Source organism: Drosophila ficusphila, unplaced genomic scaffold (genome assembly GCF_018152265.1).
Source record: "Drosophila ficusphila isolate 14025-0441.05 unplaced genomic scaffold, ASM1815226v1 contig_791, whole genome shotgun sequence".
In the NCBI taxonomy this organism is placed as follows: domain Eukaryota; kingdom Metazoa; phylum Arthropoda; class Insecta; order Diptera; family Drosophilidae; genus Drosophila; species Drosophila ficusphila.
Window position 1 is genome coordinate 9,501,256 of NW_025064737.1, and position 13,942 is coordinate 9,515,197.

A 13,942-nucleotide genomic window follows, 5' to 3' on the forward strand; every position below is an offset into this window, starting at 1 on the left:
AAATAAATGTATTTATATTCCAAACTGAAAAACCTTGTTTTAGATTTTTTGCGAAAGAGTTAACCCTTATGTTTTCTGGATTTATTTTTATTGAAATAAGTAATGGTAAAATTAAATAAAAGAAAAATAAATAAATAAAGTTTTTTTTTAAGTTTGAAAGTATAGACTTTCCCACAAATGGTTCAAAGTTGTGATTTGAATGCTCATCATATAACATTTAACATTTCAAACCTAAAGTAATTCCTGAGGCACCTGCGAATAAATAAAAAAGAGAGATTTGAAAGCACATGGTGCCAGCAGGGCTCTGTTAACAGATAACAGTTGAAAGTAATAGTAAACCCCCAACTAACAGCGCCAGAGCAGGAATTTGGCCACTTGCAACCCCAAAGGAGCGCGTGAGCGGGAGAAAATTACCCGTTTTTCAGTGTCATTCGGCAGAAAAATCGATTCCCCGCACACTGGGAACCAGTGGGCACTGTGTTCCGAGTTCTGTTCTCGGTACTGGGCCACTCCGCTCTGGCACACTGAGCACCGAACTGGCAGTTGGGTAGAAATCAGAGTACAAACCAGCCGAGTAGCGCGACCGAGATGACCCAGTTTTCGGTTTTCGCACTGAGACCCAACTGCTACCCACAGAAAGTGGACAACTAGGCGGAGTTTTTTTCTATATAGTGTAGCAGGCAACCGATCGCGTTTTTCGGATATTATGTACAGCCTACGTAGCCTAGTGTAAACTCTATGCATTTATGTGAATTTCCCAGCGCAAACGTGGAAGAGGAAAACAGGCGACCTGAAAAAGTAGCAGCAGCAGCGAGCAAGAAGCAGCAGCACAAGCAGCAAAAAAGGTTCGCAGCCCGTTCAAAACCCCTTCGCCACCAAAAAAATATAATTCCAAACAAAATTAAGAAAACCAGTGCTTCCAAAACCGAATCAATTTCGCAAATTCTAAACCAAAAAAAAGTGTAAAAATCGTTTGGCAAATACTTTTTGCGCAAGCTGAAAAAAAAGAGCCGTTATGCGAGCGAGCGAGCTCACGAAAAATTTCGCTGTACACCAAATGTTTTCCCAACAGCACCGCTGCTGCGTGAAAATTCAATTTTCTCGCCAAACAACGAAAAACTCGCCGCGAGTGCAGTGAAAGACCCAATAAGATATAATTCCGGGGAAAAAAATGGTGGGCCAGTAGTGAAAAGTAAAAGTGTAAGCATATCGATGAAGAAAAAAAAGAGCAGCCAACGTAAAACTACACTCTCCCACACATATACACATGCCAATACACATTCGTACAACCACCCACATGCTGATGCATATACAATATGCAAATGCGGTTAATCGCTCTAATACCAAGGCAAAGCGAAACGCTGAATGAAACCGAAAATTATACAGAAAAATGAATAAATAAAATCGAGATATCGGGAAATAGGTGAAAATCAACTGCATTCTGGCATAAAACGGCGCGCACACACACACACTCACACGCACACTTTGAGAAACACAAAGAGCGAGAGGCAAGTAAGTAAAGTAGATGTAAATGGCCAGCGAAACTGGAGCAGCACCAATACCAATTCAAATGGTATAACGGCAGGAGCAGCATACGTATGTATATACGTGTGTGTCTCTGTGAACGTTTCATATTCATAAGCTTCCAGCAGCAGCAGTAGCAGCAGCGGCAGAAGAAAAGTCCCACTTTTTGGCTCTGGGGGCGGTTTTCACACTTGCCACAGCCTGCGCAACAACAGTGTTAAAGTTGTTTGCTGCTGCTGCTGCTGCTGCGTGCGTAACACAGATATTACATATACGTCGTAAACCCATCACAGCCAAACATACATATGTACATCTAAGAGCGGGCATGCGGTTACCGTTACCTTTCTCCGTTTTGGAGTTTCGCCTGTGTAGGTGTATATGTTAGTGCTGCCCGTAAACTACATTTCCCCTTGCCCTTCGCTCCTGATTGACGTTTCATTTTGGGCCCTGTTGTTGTTACCCAGGCGTTCTGTTTATATTTATGGACCGCTGGTCTTAGTTTCCGCTGCAATGATCTAAAGTCACGCGCTGAAAGCCGGGCATACGGTGCGGGTACTTAACGCAAAACGATCGATATGAATTCAAGGCTTTGGAAGGTCTAAACTTAATATTACTAAGTTCCCTTCCATTTAAATACGTTAAATACGATCCGCATCTTAGTCAAATGCTTAAATTTGTACTTCACCGTATTTGTTAAAAAAGTGATGATAGTTAAAAGAAAGGAATTTTGACCCCATAAAATTTATGGCCGTCTTTTTTTATGAACGTCAAGACTGTAAGGGCTAGAATATTGGAATTATTATTAGAGTAAGGGGAACCAATAGTCGAGGCACTCCGTTTTTGCTTTCATATTATTTATTAAGTATAAAATGATATATAAATACAAATATAAAATGTCTTCAATTGAATGGCTTGCGGCTGTGCCAAATTTTTTTGACCTACAGAAAACGTAACCTATGTCAACGTCCTTATTTTTGTTGAAATCGTTGCTTGATGGTCTTATGCTTACAATCATTGCAACTGTTGCTCTTTAATTTTCTCTTTATACAAGATTTTTTTTATTTAAATTTGTATTAGTGGCTACATAGGTTTAATCACTGAAGTTAGTATGCTAAAATTTCTTCTTACCCAAAAAAATGCTTTCGTGTGTATCTCTGCTCTTAGACCAATTTATTTGGAGATATTTAGCTCTGCCAAACGGCAATCTAGGTTGCCACAAATTACCGGGCTTATTCCGGAATTAAAGCGTGTGCTAGAAACGTTGAATTGGAAGAGATACATATAGTACATCCTTATACAATCTCGGAATAATGTAAACTATTATATAAAAAGGTTTTAAGATGTGGGCTTTATTCAAGAGCTAACAATAAATTTAAAACATGAAACATAAAAATTTCGTCAATTTAAATACAAATGGTTACTCGACAAAAAGAAAGACCAACAAAATTTTATTGGTTTTTTCGCTCAGGATTAATCGTAGAATTTGGCCAATTTTGACATATGGCAATCATTCAATAATTTATATGCTGGGCTGCCAGCCAAGCTGCGACCATGAGATTTCCGCACTTGGATAGCCCCCACTTTTCCATTTTCCACTTCCCATTTCCCGGTTCAAGCCCCTTCATCCCATAACTGTGCTATGGTTTTTTTTCTTCTATAGTAGGTACTCGTGAGCCAGAAGCGACGAAATTCGTGTGACTATAGTTGTGCCTTTGTGAGTGTGTATGTGTGTATGTGTGTGTATGAGCAGCTTGTTATAAATAGGCGAGATAGTTTTTGTGCTCGTGTTCTGGTTCCGCTTTTTTCCTTGGCTCTGCGATTGAGGTCATGCCAGCAGCAGGATAATGAACTTTTCCAACATCTTAAATGTAATTGCTTGACTTTAAAAAGTTTCCTCTGTTCGCAGTGTTATTTTTAGAACTTGCCACTCGTCATAGGCTCGAGTACTTTGACGGCATTATGTGCGACTATTTATGCATGTAATTGTTGGCAATGGCTGTTGGCCGTTGGCTTCCTCGGCTGTAATTGCTGCAATTAGAAGCACTTAATTGTTATGTGCTTCACTCGGCTCGAGTGTGTGAGCATTCAATTAATTGAACGAGAGCTCATTATAACATCGAGTCGCTGGCAAATGGGTGACTTTAAACATTCTCCGATCTTAGCTGAGAAATATAAAGTTAACATTAGCTTTATGTAGCGAACTTTTCCATTTTCTGTGACTTACTCAAAGCAGCCGAAAGCCAGATGCTAATTAATTGCTTTTCTTCGCCAACTTGTCTGTCAACATACAAGGTGGAAATTGCTATTTTGCAGTCGCAACTTTTGTTCTCCGGTTTTTTTTTTGGTTTGCCGGCTTTCAGGAAACTTCATTTTGAAGTAAATCAAAGTTGGCGCGCCAAAAACCTAAAAACGCAACAAAGTTTTTAAATTAGTTTGTGGTAGTTTGCAGCCAACAAAAGTTGGCCAGACTTTTTCGTTTCTTTTTTTTTTGCTGCCGCGAAAAGTCACCAAATATTGTTTTAATTACCAGTTTTTGCATATTTCACTTGTCGCCTGATATTTGGGTATGAAATTACGCATACGCCTCGTTGTGCGAAATAAAGATACTGAGGTGGCGCCCCTCCCCTTTTCCCTTTGCCGCCCCCTCTTAGATAACGTGGCTCAGTTCCGAGTGAATGGGAATTTTCCATTTAATTTACTCCGATGGCCGCAACGACTTTGGCCAGAATGTGGGTTAATAGAGTGTAAAGCAGCGCCAGGCCGCAACCCAGTTTCTGGTGGTTTGGTGGGCCTCGTCCTCCTGAGAGGACCTCCTGCCTGGTGCGCAGTCTACGGCTCGGGCTAATCTGCACTTTAAGAACTCATTAAAATTTCAAGCCTCCTCACAGCGGCCACAGACATCGACGTCTTCTTCTCGAAATGTTCACTGGGGTGGCGTTAAATGTTTAATGTTTTTAATGTTGTATGTTTTGTTTAATGTTTAATTGTTAACTAGATCGCTTCATTTCCCTTTAGCACATTAGGCAAATGCAGGACTGCAAACCATAGCTTCAATTTATAGCATAATTTAGTGTCGACACTATGAAACATTTGCTATGTTTCGAGCTTAACAACAATAATTATGGAAAAAAATAGTTTAACAACTTATAATATCTTCTTTCAATATTGTAGTTGGTATTCCATTCAAAAACTTTAACTTGAGTGGCTAAACTTGTGATTAAAAACTGTCTTAAATTATTAATTTCACAAATCCAACAACTTAGGAGATGACTGTTCAGAGCAAAAGAGCGCACGATTTGTTAATGGTTTGACAAAGTGGCCTTTAACAGGAGGATAATTAATTGATGGTGGCTTTAATTTTTCACTGTATTTGAGAGGCTGGCAAACAAAGTCGCCTGTGACGTAGGCTGCTGTCAGTTTGTGCGTTCGTGTGTGTGCGCGATGGAGTGTGTGTGGGGAGTGTGTGTGTGTCTGTGGAGATAAATGGTGCCAAGCACTGTTCAAGCTCCCGAAAGTGTGCGGCTGGCGGTGGGGCGCCTAAAATAGTCACCGACAGGCACAGACAGACACTAGCGGCGGTTGGGCGGCGGAGGGTTAAGGGAACACGGACGAAGTCGCAAGTGGCTTGGGCTGATGTTGTGTTTAAAGGCAAACAAGGAAATGACAGCGGCCGGATAGCAATCTGAGGATACTGCCGGACAAAGGACCCGCCGAATATGTGAAAAGAACTGAGCAAAAACTCACTTGTACACAGAAGAAAACCAAATAGCATCCCTTATAAAGAAATCTAAACATTGCAATAAAACTAAACTAAATTACCTCAATAAATAATTATAAACATCTACGATTAGAACCATAGGTGTTCATGATTAGCTTAGATTTGAAATTGCATTGCCTACTTTTCGGCAACCTAGAAACAGATGTATACCTTTAAATGTTGTCTCCAAAGTACTTTAATAATATATCATATTTGGCTACCATTTTAGGGGGTTTTTAATCAGTGAAAAGTTTTAAAATAATTTTTATATACTTAAAAGTTTTCTTTCGGTGTACGTTTACTACCAACATCAACAAAGGCCTTGCGCCCACATCTACTTCAATTGCGAAATGCTTGCAATGCGCTTCATCATAATTAAAAAATCCTGCGGCCCACATGAACACCCACACAAGGATACGCACACCCACACACGGCAAACATGGCCACACTGACTGTTACATCTAACAGTTGAAAGTTAACAGTGGAGAGGAGCACCAGCGCTGTTAAATGCTTAAGTCATGCGCGAACTCCGGCTCACACTTTCTCTCGGTCTGTCTCTCTCTCTCTCTCTCTGAGGGGACATTTTCTCACAGGCTCTCCCGCAGTATTTATAGCCGACTCCCTCGCACAGTTACACAGGGCTGTCTCTGTCGCTCAACCGTGAGGTTGAAAAGAGCCATTAACAGCGGCAAAGTAACAGTAACAGTAGTAGGGCAAATATGCTTCTACTTGTTGTTGCAGTTGTAACACACACACACACGCACACTAATGTACTGTGCATAACAGCAACTAGTGGCTGTGCTTTTGCCATCGCTTTTCTTTTTCCAGTTCGCATTTCCCATTTCCCTCTCACATTCACAACCGAGTCGAGCTGCACTGCAGTTGTGTCAGTGAGTACTTAATATTTATGGTGTATAGCAGTGCATAGTGCTTAGCGCAAAGTGAAATGACAGGACATCAAGTCGCTATGATTGTCAGTTAACAAGATAATTACTGTGATTGTGGCTCGCCTGGAATATAAAATCGAATCTCCCCTCTCTTTTAGGCCCTTCTCGGAACCGAAAGTTAGTAAGAGAAAAAAGTGGCTATCAAATTTGTACACATATTGTGTTTAAATTTATTGAATTTGTTTGGGCACAATATAGTAATTTAAAGTAGATAAATGACCTACATTTGCAACCTGTTCTGAAAATCGGTTAAGTAGAACATACAAATTAACAGGTTGTATAAAAATATATGTTCATAAGTCAAACTTTACGCTTTATAACTTGAAATTCTTTGCAATGGTGTCATCTAAAACTTGAAAATGTTGTTTTTAAGACTTCCGTCTATAAAATATGGTTTTAATGGTGTATACCATGAGATTGTGGCTAGTAATGAAGGATTAAACCTGTGTGCGGGTATCAGTGCAACAAGGTGCTCATCTGCCTTTTGAAGTTGCCATTGAAATGGCGTGGTGGGCAGTGCCTGAAACCGGAAGGGCGTATTGCAAATGCCAAAGACTTCCGTTCGGCTCCGGCTATATGCTGTCATGCAACCGCCCACAGGGGCGGGGCACCACCAACACTAACTGCAACAGCAACACTGATACCGACACCGAAGCCAAAACCAAAAGCAACTACAACAAGAACAACAAGAACAGCCACAACAAGGCAGCAATAGCAGGCAGCATCATCATCATCGGCAGTGGATAAACGCTGTCATAGCTTTTAAATGTCAGGCAGCCCAGCCATCGGTCCCTATAAACAGTGGCATTGACAGCCCACCACCACCGAGGAGGTGGTGGTGCAGCAGTGGGTGATGGGTGGTGCAGTGGCTTCCGACGGATGCGAGCTTTGATGTATTAATAACAATTTATCGATGCAGCGCAGCTACGGTAAATGGATTTCAATTTTATATATCCTGCATTTAATGATTGGATTAAGGTTTCAGTTCAGTTATGGAAAAGCGCAAATTGCTTTAGTAGAAAACGGCCTTCCAGCTCGTTTCACTTTGCATTTACCCCTCGATTTGAATCGATGCTGATAACTATATCTGGTCTTGCCGCCGTCTAGACAAACTGGCGCCTCTCATTGTCTCAGCGCGCAAGGGTGGCGTATGAGTAATGCAACTGTCTTTAAACGGTTTCGGTGGCGTATGCGTAATGTTGTGTTTGCCTCAGTTCGTATTTATTAGTCGGTTGGCGAGCAAATTGAAAGTCATTTTAGAGCGATTGAGGCTAAGAGTTTTAATAAATATGCTGACAAATTAAGCAGATAGCATAAGTTAAGGCTTTGACCATTTGCAGTTGCAAATTGAGAGATGGCAAAGCTAAACGAGCAGAGATAAGCATTCAAATGAGCAGAGTGCCAAACAATCTCAGCCTTTTTGGGCTGTGCGTGGACAATAAATACGGTCAGGCAGGCAATTAACCCAAAGTTCAAAGTTCGCCACACAACACAGCAACACACACAGCACAACACAACACAACACACCACAGTGACCCACAAGGACACGTGCGTGCCGCTGGCGGACGAAAAGCCAGGCAGCTGACCTATTTCCACTCTCACCAGGCAGCACCATGAATAAATAAGAAAGCCAAGCCGAGAAGGATAATAAAAACAGCAACTATTTATAGGAGACAAATGTAGTTCTGTTCCCTCGTTCTGTAGTCCTGGCTCAGCGGCAGTTCGGCAGTTTGGCAGTTCGGCAGTTCGGCTATTCGGCCGTTCGATCGTTTGACCATTCGGCGTGCTGCAGATTTTCTGGCCCCATTCTGATGTCCGATTATCGTTACCATTGCAGTCGTCCGAGGGGCAGCCACAGCATGCCGTACGAGTCGATGCACCACCATCAGTCGGCGGCCGCTGCCGTGGCCGCTGGCACCGCCCCCAACGGAATGCTCGACGCCCTCAGCCTGCAGCTGCGCGACGCCGAGATGCGGCGCACCGAGATCGAGCGGGCGCATCAGGTGAGTGTCCTTTGTAGCACAATAATCTTATATACAACTTAAATATAGTACATTAATTTAATATACTTAAAAAGTTGAGTAAGTTGAATAACTTTAATGAGATTACAAATCAAACATTTAAACGATTATATTTAACTAGCAATTAAATGACAACTTTATCTACATTCCATTATAAATCGTGACATTTAATTATGGAAAATTTGAAAACCAGAAGAAAAAAATAATATAAAATATGTTTATAGTATATTTAAATAATATGTAAAGATGAACTTTTTAAACATTGGTAATAACTATTTCTAGTTTTATTTGTAATTTCTCATTTAAGTTATAAGGATTATTGATTTTAACAGTGAAGAACACATGGCTTCTATTATTCCATTTCACTATTCAATGGAATTATATACAAAACGTAATAAGGTTGTTAATATTTGATCACTTTATATTGGTTAGCTTATGTTTGATTACTACATATTTTAAGTTTGCAAATTCCATATTTCTTCCTAGGAAACCCTGGCACAAATCCGCAATCTGAGCGGGAGCGCTCGTCCCGATGCCGAGGCGGTGGAGAACCTGCAGTCGAGGGCCCGGGAACTCGAGAAGAAGGTGACTTCAAACCAAATTCAATACTCCTTCCCTCTGTTCATAGTTATATTGCCAGGTTGCGCTGGAAAATGTGCGCTGCGAGGAGCTGCAAATCGAACTGACCTCGGCGTTGAAGGCCAAACAGGCGTCCCGTTCGGTCTGCTCCGGAATGGGAGGCGTTTCATCCGGAGCCGGCGCAACCATTCCTACATCGGCCAGCAGCTCCACCGTCACTTGGGCACCGACAATCAGTCACCAGGACCAAGGCTCCGAGATTGATATCATAATGGCAAAGATTGAGCAGGTAAACTATATCGAAAATCCAGTCTTTTCGGAACCAAGTAAACTGGAAAATCAGTTTAAAATACTACACAGATATTTATGAAAGTGACAAGTTGGTTTACAAACAGCAGCAGGTATCAACAGCAAATAGCGTCGAGGAAGTGTAGCTTCGAATTAAATTATATTTCGGGTGGGGAATACGTTGTAGAATCCCTCTTGACAACTGTAAGTTCACATCCCGAATTATAATTTGTTTCAAAGTCAAGCTAAGTTTTAATCAAAATTAATCTTCAATCTAGAATGTTTAAATGGAAGCAGTGTGTTTAATGTGTGTTTGAGGTGGTGTGAATGTTGTTCATTCCTGGTTCATTTGAATGGGAGATGCTTCCTCGGGATTCTCGGTCAAGGCCTCCTCGATGAAGAGGTTCACCTCGAACTGACTGACCAGCGAATTGGTGGAGGAGCAGTCATCATCATCGACGATTTCCTGCGAGAGGCAGGACAGAAAGCTCTCCAAGCTAGCGAAGCTCTTGGTTTTCGATGTTCCTGGATCGTTGGATTCAAACTGAGTGCTGGACTCGCTGGATTCGAGTGCTCCCTGGCGGAAAAGCTGCTCGCCACTGCTGATTTGCAACTGACGGCGCATCTGCTCGTTTTCCCCAGCTAGTTTTCGAATGATGTTCTGGTTGTCGTCACTGGATCGATCCTCCAAATCGGCGGTTAGCTTCATGAACTCCAACATCTGCTCGATCCGAGCATCCTGCTCTTTACAACTTGCGTTAGTCCCTCCAAGTAGCGATCCCTCAACTGATAGCTATTGATGAACATTTCGTTCTCGCTGTGCTGTCGGTACTTCTCACTAATCAGAGCGATTCCCTGGTGAAATTCACTGGCGGTTTCCTTTAGTTCCGCGTTGTCACGCAGCATCTGCATCTGCTCTTCGTCGGTGTTGTTTTCGGTTAGGTATTTCAGCAGCTGCTCCTCGCGGAACTTGCGACAGTTGACCAAGTCCTGATCCACACCCTCCGCGTCGATCAGTAATGCATCCGTCCTCGCCTCCAATTCTCCGAGGCTGAGGGACATGTCCTTGGCCTTCTTGATCAGCACGTCTGCGGGTCCGCAGTACCAAACACTGTCCATCTTGACAAGCCGATCGCTTACGTCGAATTTGGATTTTTTTCGGTTTTAACTTGGCCGTCGGACTTGTCAAGGCCAGTTGAGGAAAGGTTTGGTTGCTAATCAGGGAAAGCCTACTGGAATTTAGGTTAAGAAATTCTTATAAGTTAATATGATATTTACAAGAAAATGTTATTTAGAAAAATAGGCAATACAGAAAGAGTTCTGATAAACAAATATAAGTATAGTTAAGTAAAATATTAAATCAAGGATTAATTGGATTCTGATTTAAATATCTGCCTTCGTAAAAAAATGTCATAAAAGAAAAACTTTAACTAAAAAATTATTTTTGTATTAGAAGTTGTTCAAGTATTTTATTGAAAATATATATATATTTTTTTAGGGCAAGTAAACTGTTTTTTTTTGTATGGTCTGCACATTAAAGACTCAAACCTTTGTTATCCTTTTTTCTCCCGCAGGATAATCGCGTGCTGGCCGAACTGGAGCAGCCTCGCACGTCGGCCAGCGCCAGCATGTCAGCATTGCCGCCCAGTTCCATGTTGAGCACGGTAAATAGCGAATTTAGAACCATATCAAAGAGTGGTAAGTACTCCTTTCAGATAAAATGTATTTGAATAGATAACTGATGAAACTTATTATCGCAGAACTCGAAGAAGAACTGAACCGTTACAAAAGGGCCGTTTTAGGGGGCGGCGGTGGGGGCGGGGCCGTCTCGGCCTTGTCCTCCGGCTACTCCAGCCTGCCGCAATCGCTGGCCTCCACGCTGCCCAACGGAGGCGCCAGCACCAGCCTGAGCGGCACCAGCCTGGGCTCGCATAGCGTGACCGCCGCTGCTGCCGCTGCCGCTGCCGCCGCCTCCTCCTCCGTCGGATCGGGGGGCGTGGTCGGGGGAGGAGTGGGCGTGGGAATGGGGGGAGGGGGCCTATCATCCATATCGGCACTGGTGCCCAACTCAATCAGCGGCATATCGTCGAGTCTGAGCAGCCATGCCATCCAGTCGATGCAGTACGGCGGTGGACAAACGTCCGTGGAGAAGCTGCTGAGCGGAACTAGTGGAATCACTGGCATTCCACCCCTGCCGGTAAATATTCACACGATGAAGGCTATGCCGACGGCATTAAGTCAGGTAAACCAACTATTTTCAATCGCAATGAACTACGAACAACAGCAACCACAGCAAAAAAAAAAAATGAAAATAAAACCGCTGCCGATTTGCTTTCAAGCTTGCCACATCTAGCCAAAAAAATAAGAAATGCTATGCGTTTATACGTTTAATGTAAAATATATATATGTAAATTCGATCCGTTCTTAGTATCCACATAGCATATAGCGTATATAGTTCGTTGATCGTCGATGCTGCAGCCGCCGGCCGTTTTGTGTAAAGCTCACGCATTGCGTTTTGTTGTAGTCTCATTACTGATGAAAATAAACATTCACACACCCACAGAGCCACAAGCCACCCACTGGAAAAACCCCACCCACCCTCACACAACACGAAATCACACACACCCACATTTCAGAAATAGATCGTTTGTGAATTTGAATCTGATTTTCAACTGCCTGTTAACATTTCCTTTCGCTTTCACTGGCATGCTAGAAATTTCATCACTTTCATTGTTCAATCACTAAGTTAACATTAAGGAGAGATTTGGAATATCTTTGATGAACATTTTGCTTGTATTATCTATCATAATTCACTTAAATTGACATTTATCTACCCATATATTAAACCAAAACTTTGTAGTCAAAAACTTGTTTAATATCTTTAGAACCTTTTTGGAAAGATTGCATTTTAAAATTGGATCTCCTTTTCCATGGTTCACTAAATATTAAACAGAGTGTACACACACATTTACTGCATTTACAGACATACAATAAACATGCATACTATGTATCCATATATCTTTTAAAGGAGTTACATTTGAAAGCTTTCCGTTACTTGTTGATAAACGTTTTTGATGGTGATGATTGGATGCTAGCAGTGTTGCATAACCATCAGGGGCGGACGCAAAAAAAAATTTTGGGGGGGGTCCGATCGAAAAATTTTTGTTGTTTGGGGGGTCCGATCAAAAATTTTTACGTTTGGGTGGGTCCGATCAAAAAATTTGTTCTTTTGGGGGGGTCCGACCAAAAAAATTTTAGTTTTTATGGTTGAAAAGCCGTGTGCTGTAAGGAAATTTGAAAAAGTCTGAGATTTTGGGGGGGTCCGGACCCCCGGACACCCCCCTGCGTCCGCCCCTGATAACCATGAAACCTCGCTTTGGAAACGGCTTCAGTTCATTGCAGTTACAATAAGCAAACCAAACCAAACCAAACCACTCATGACCAGCCGAAAATCAGTTCACCACCAACATGCTCAATTGTTCATGCATAGATGACCTTTTAAGACGTTCTTCTAGATGCGTTTTCAAATTCGCAGCCGAATAAACGTGTATCCTGTGATCTCTCTTTCCGTTTTATGTGCTTTCTCTGTCTTCCCTTTCTCTCTCTTTCTCTCTTTGTTCTCCGCATTTAATGACGATGGTAACATCGATAACATCGATTACGATCTTAAAATATATCGATCTCTGTGTATGTCTGCATCTGTATCTGTGTGTGTGTGTGTGATCCTATGTCTGTGTAACGACACCTGTACAAAAAAACAACAACACACCATAAAATACCCTGTAAATTCTTGAAAAAAAAACAACAAAAAATCCAAAATTCCACACAAAAACACACGAAACACAAATGGCAACTGAAACTCGAAATTCGAAAATCGAAATGAAAATCGAGAAGCGCGGAACAATACAACTGTACAATTTGCAGAGCACAACCATGCCCCTCCTGTCACTCAACTCGCATAATCTGCCGCCCGGCGGCTCGACCAGTTACTCGGCCTTGGGCGCCGGCGGTGGCGCCTCCTCGCTGACGCATCCCTCGATGGCCAACCTGGGCCTCCTGGACACCGGTGCTCTCCTGGGTGCCGCCGGCTTAGGCGGCTTGGGGGTGGGAGGACCCGGTACCGGTGGCATCACCGGAGCCACCTCGCTGTACGGACTAAGTGGCGGCGGAGGAGCCGGTGGACTGGGCAGCTCCTATGGGCCACCGTTCCTGGACGTCGCCTCGAGCGCCTCGTATCCTTTCACCGCGGCCGCCCTGCGACAGGCGTCCAAGATGAAGATGCTGGACGAGATCGACATTCCGCTGACGCGGTACAACCGCAGCTCGCCCTGCTCCCCCATCCCGCCCAGCAATTGGGGACTGGACGAGTTCGCCGACGGCCTCAGCGTCTCCATGATGCACAACCGCGGCGGCCTGGCGCTGGGTGCCCTCGATTTGGACAGTGAGTATTGAAAATTATAATGCTAATTAAAATGTTTACAAAAAACGTCAATTTAATGATAATAAACTATTAGTATTTATAAATTCCTTAAAAAGAGCATAAAAGTATGCTATGAAATAATTATAAGTAATCAGAAAATTATTTTTAAGTTAAAACCAATTATTTATCATTAAATTGCAATTGTATAAAGAAAATCAATTTGATAAATATCACTTATATTCTCTTAATAAATCATATTTACCCATCCTTTTATAAACAGCTCGCAATCATGGTCTAAATGGAGCCAGCGAACCGCAAGTGGATATGCTCGATATTCCTGGAAAAGGCCGCTGCTGTGTGTTCATAGCCAGATTTCCCTACGATCCTCCAGAGTAAGTATTCCTAG

At 42.5% G+C, this 13,942-nt stretch overlaps 2 protein-coding genes across 12 annotated transcripts in view; one reads left to right on the top strand and one right to left on the bottom strand.

Annotated features, from left to right (window-relative positions):
* The first annotated feature begins 464 nt into the window (after positions 1-464).
* The window catches only part of LOC108096951 (peripheral-type benzodiazepine receptor-associated protein 1), a 29,580-nt gene continuing 16,102 nt past the window's right edge, over positions 465-13,942 (top strand). For 4 of the 11 annotated variants that reach the window (XM_017198954.2, XM_017198968.2, XM_017198990.1 and 1 more), the window contains exons 1-8: positions 465-845; positions 8,066-8,231; positions 8,736-8,834; positions 8,890-9,117; positions 10,691-10,814; positions 10,877-11,313; positions 13,041-13,557; positions 13,817-13,928. In XM_017198954.2, coding sequence (XP_017054443.1) covers positions 739-845; positions 8,066-8,231; positions 8,736-8,834; positions 8,890-9,117; positions 10,691-10,814; positions 10,877-11,313; positions 13,041-13,557; positions 13,817-13,928 — 1,790 coding nt within the window. In that variant the 5' untranslated portion in view covers positions 465-738. Of the gene's footprint in view, positions 1,513-8,065; positions 8,232-8,735; positions 8,835-8,889; positions 9,118-10,690; positions 10,815-10,876; positions 11,359-13,010; positions 13,558-13,816; positions 13,929-13,942 lie in introns of all 11 variants that reach the window. The other 7 variants (XM_017198922.2, XM_017198939.2, XM_017198983.1 and 4 more) reach the window with 4 other exon arrangements.
* On the bottom strand, positions 9,172-10,342 carry LOC108097019. Its single transcript, XM_017199037.2, is given in 2 exon segments — positions 9,172-9,863; positions 9,866-10,342. Coding segments are annotated over 2 exon segments (783 nt in total). The 5' UTR covers positions 10,236-10,342; the 3' UTR covers positions 9,172-9,450.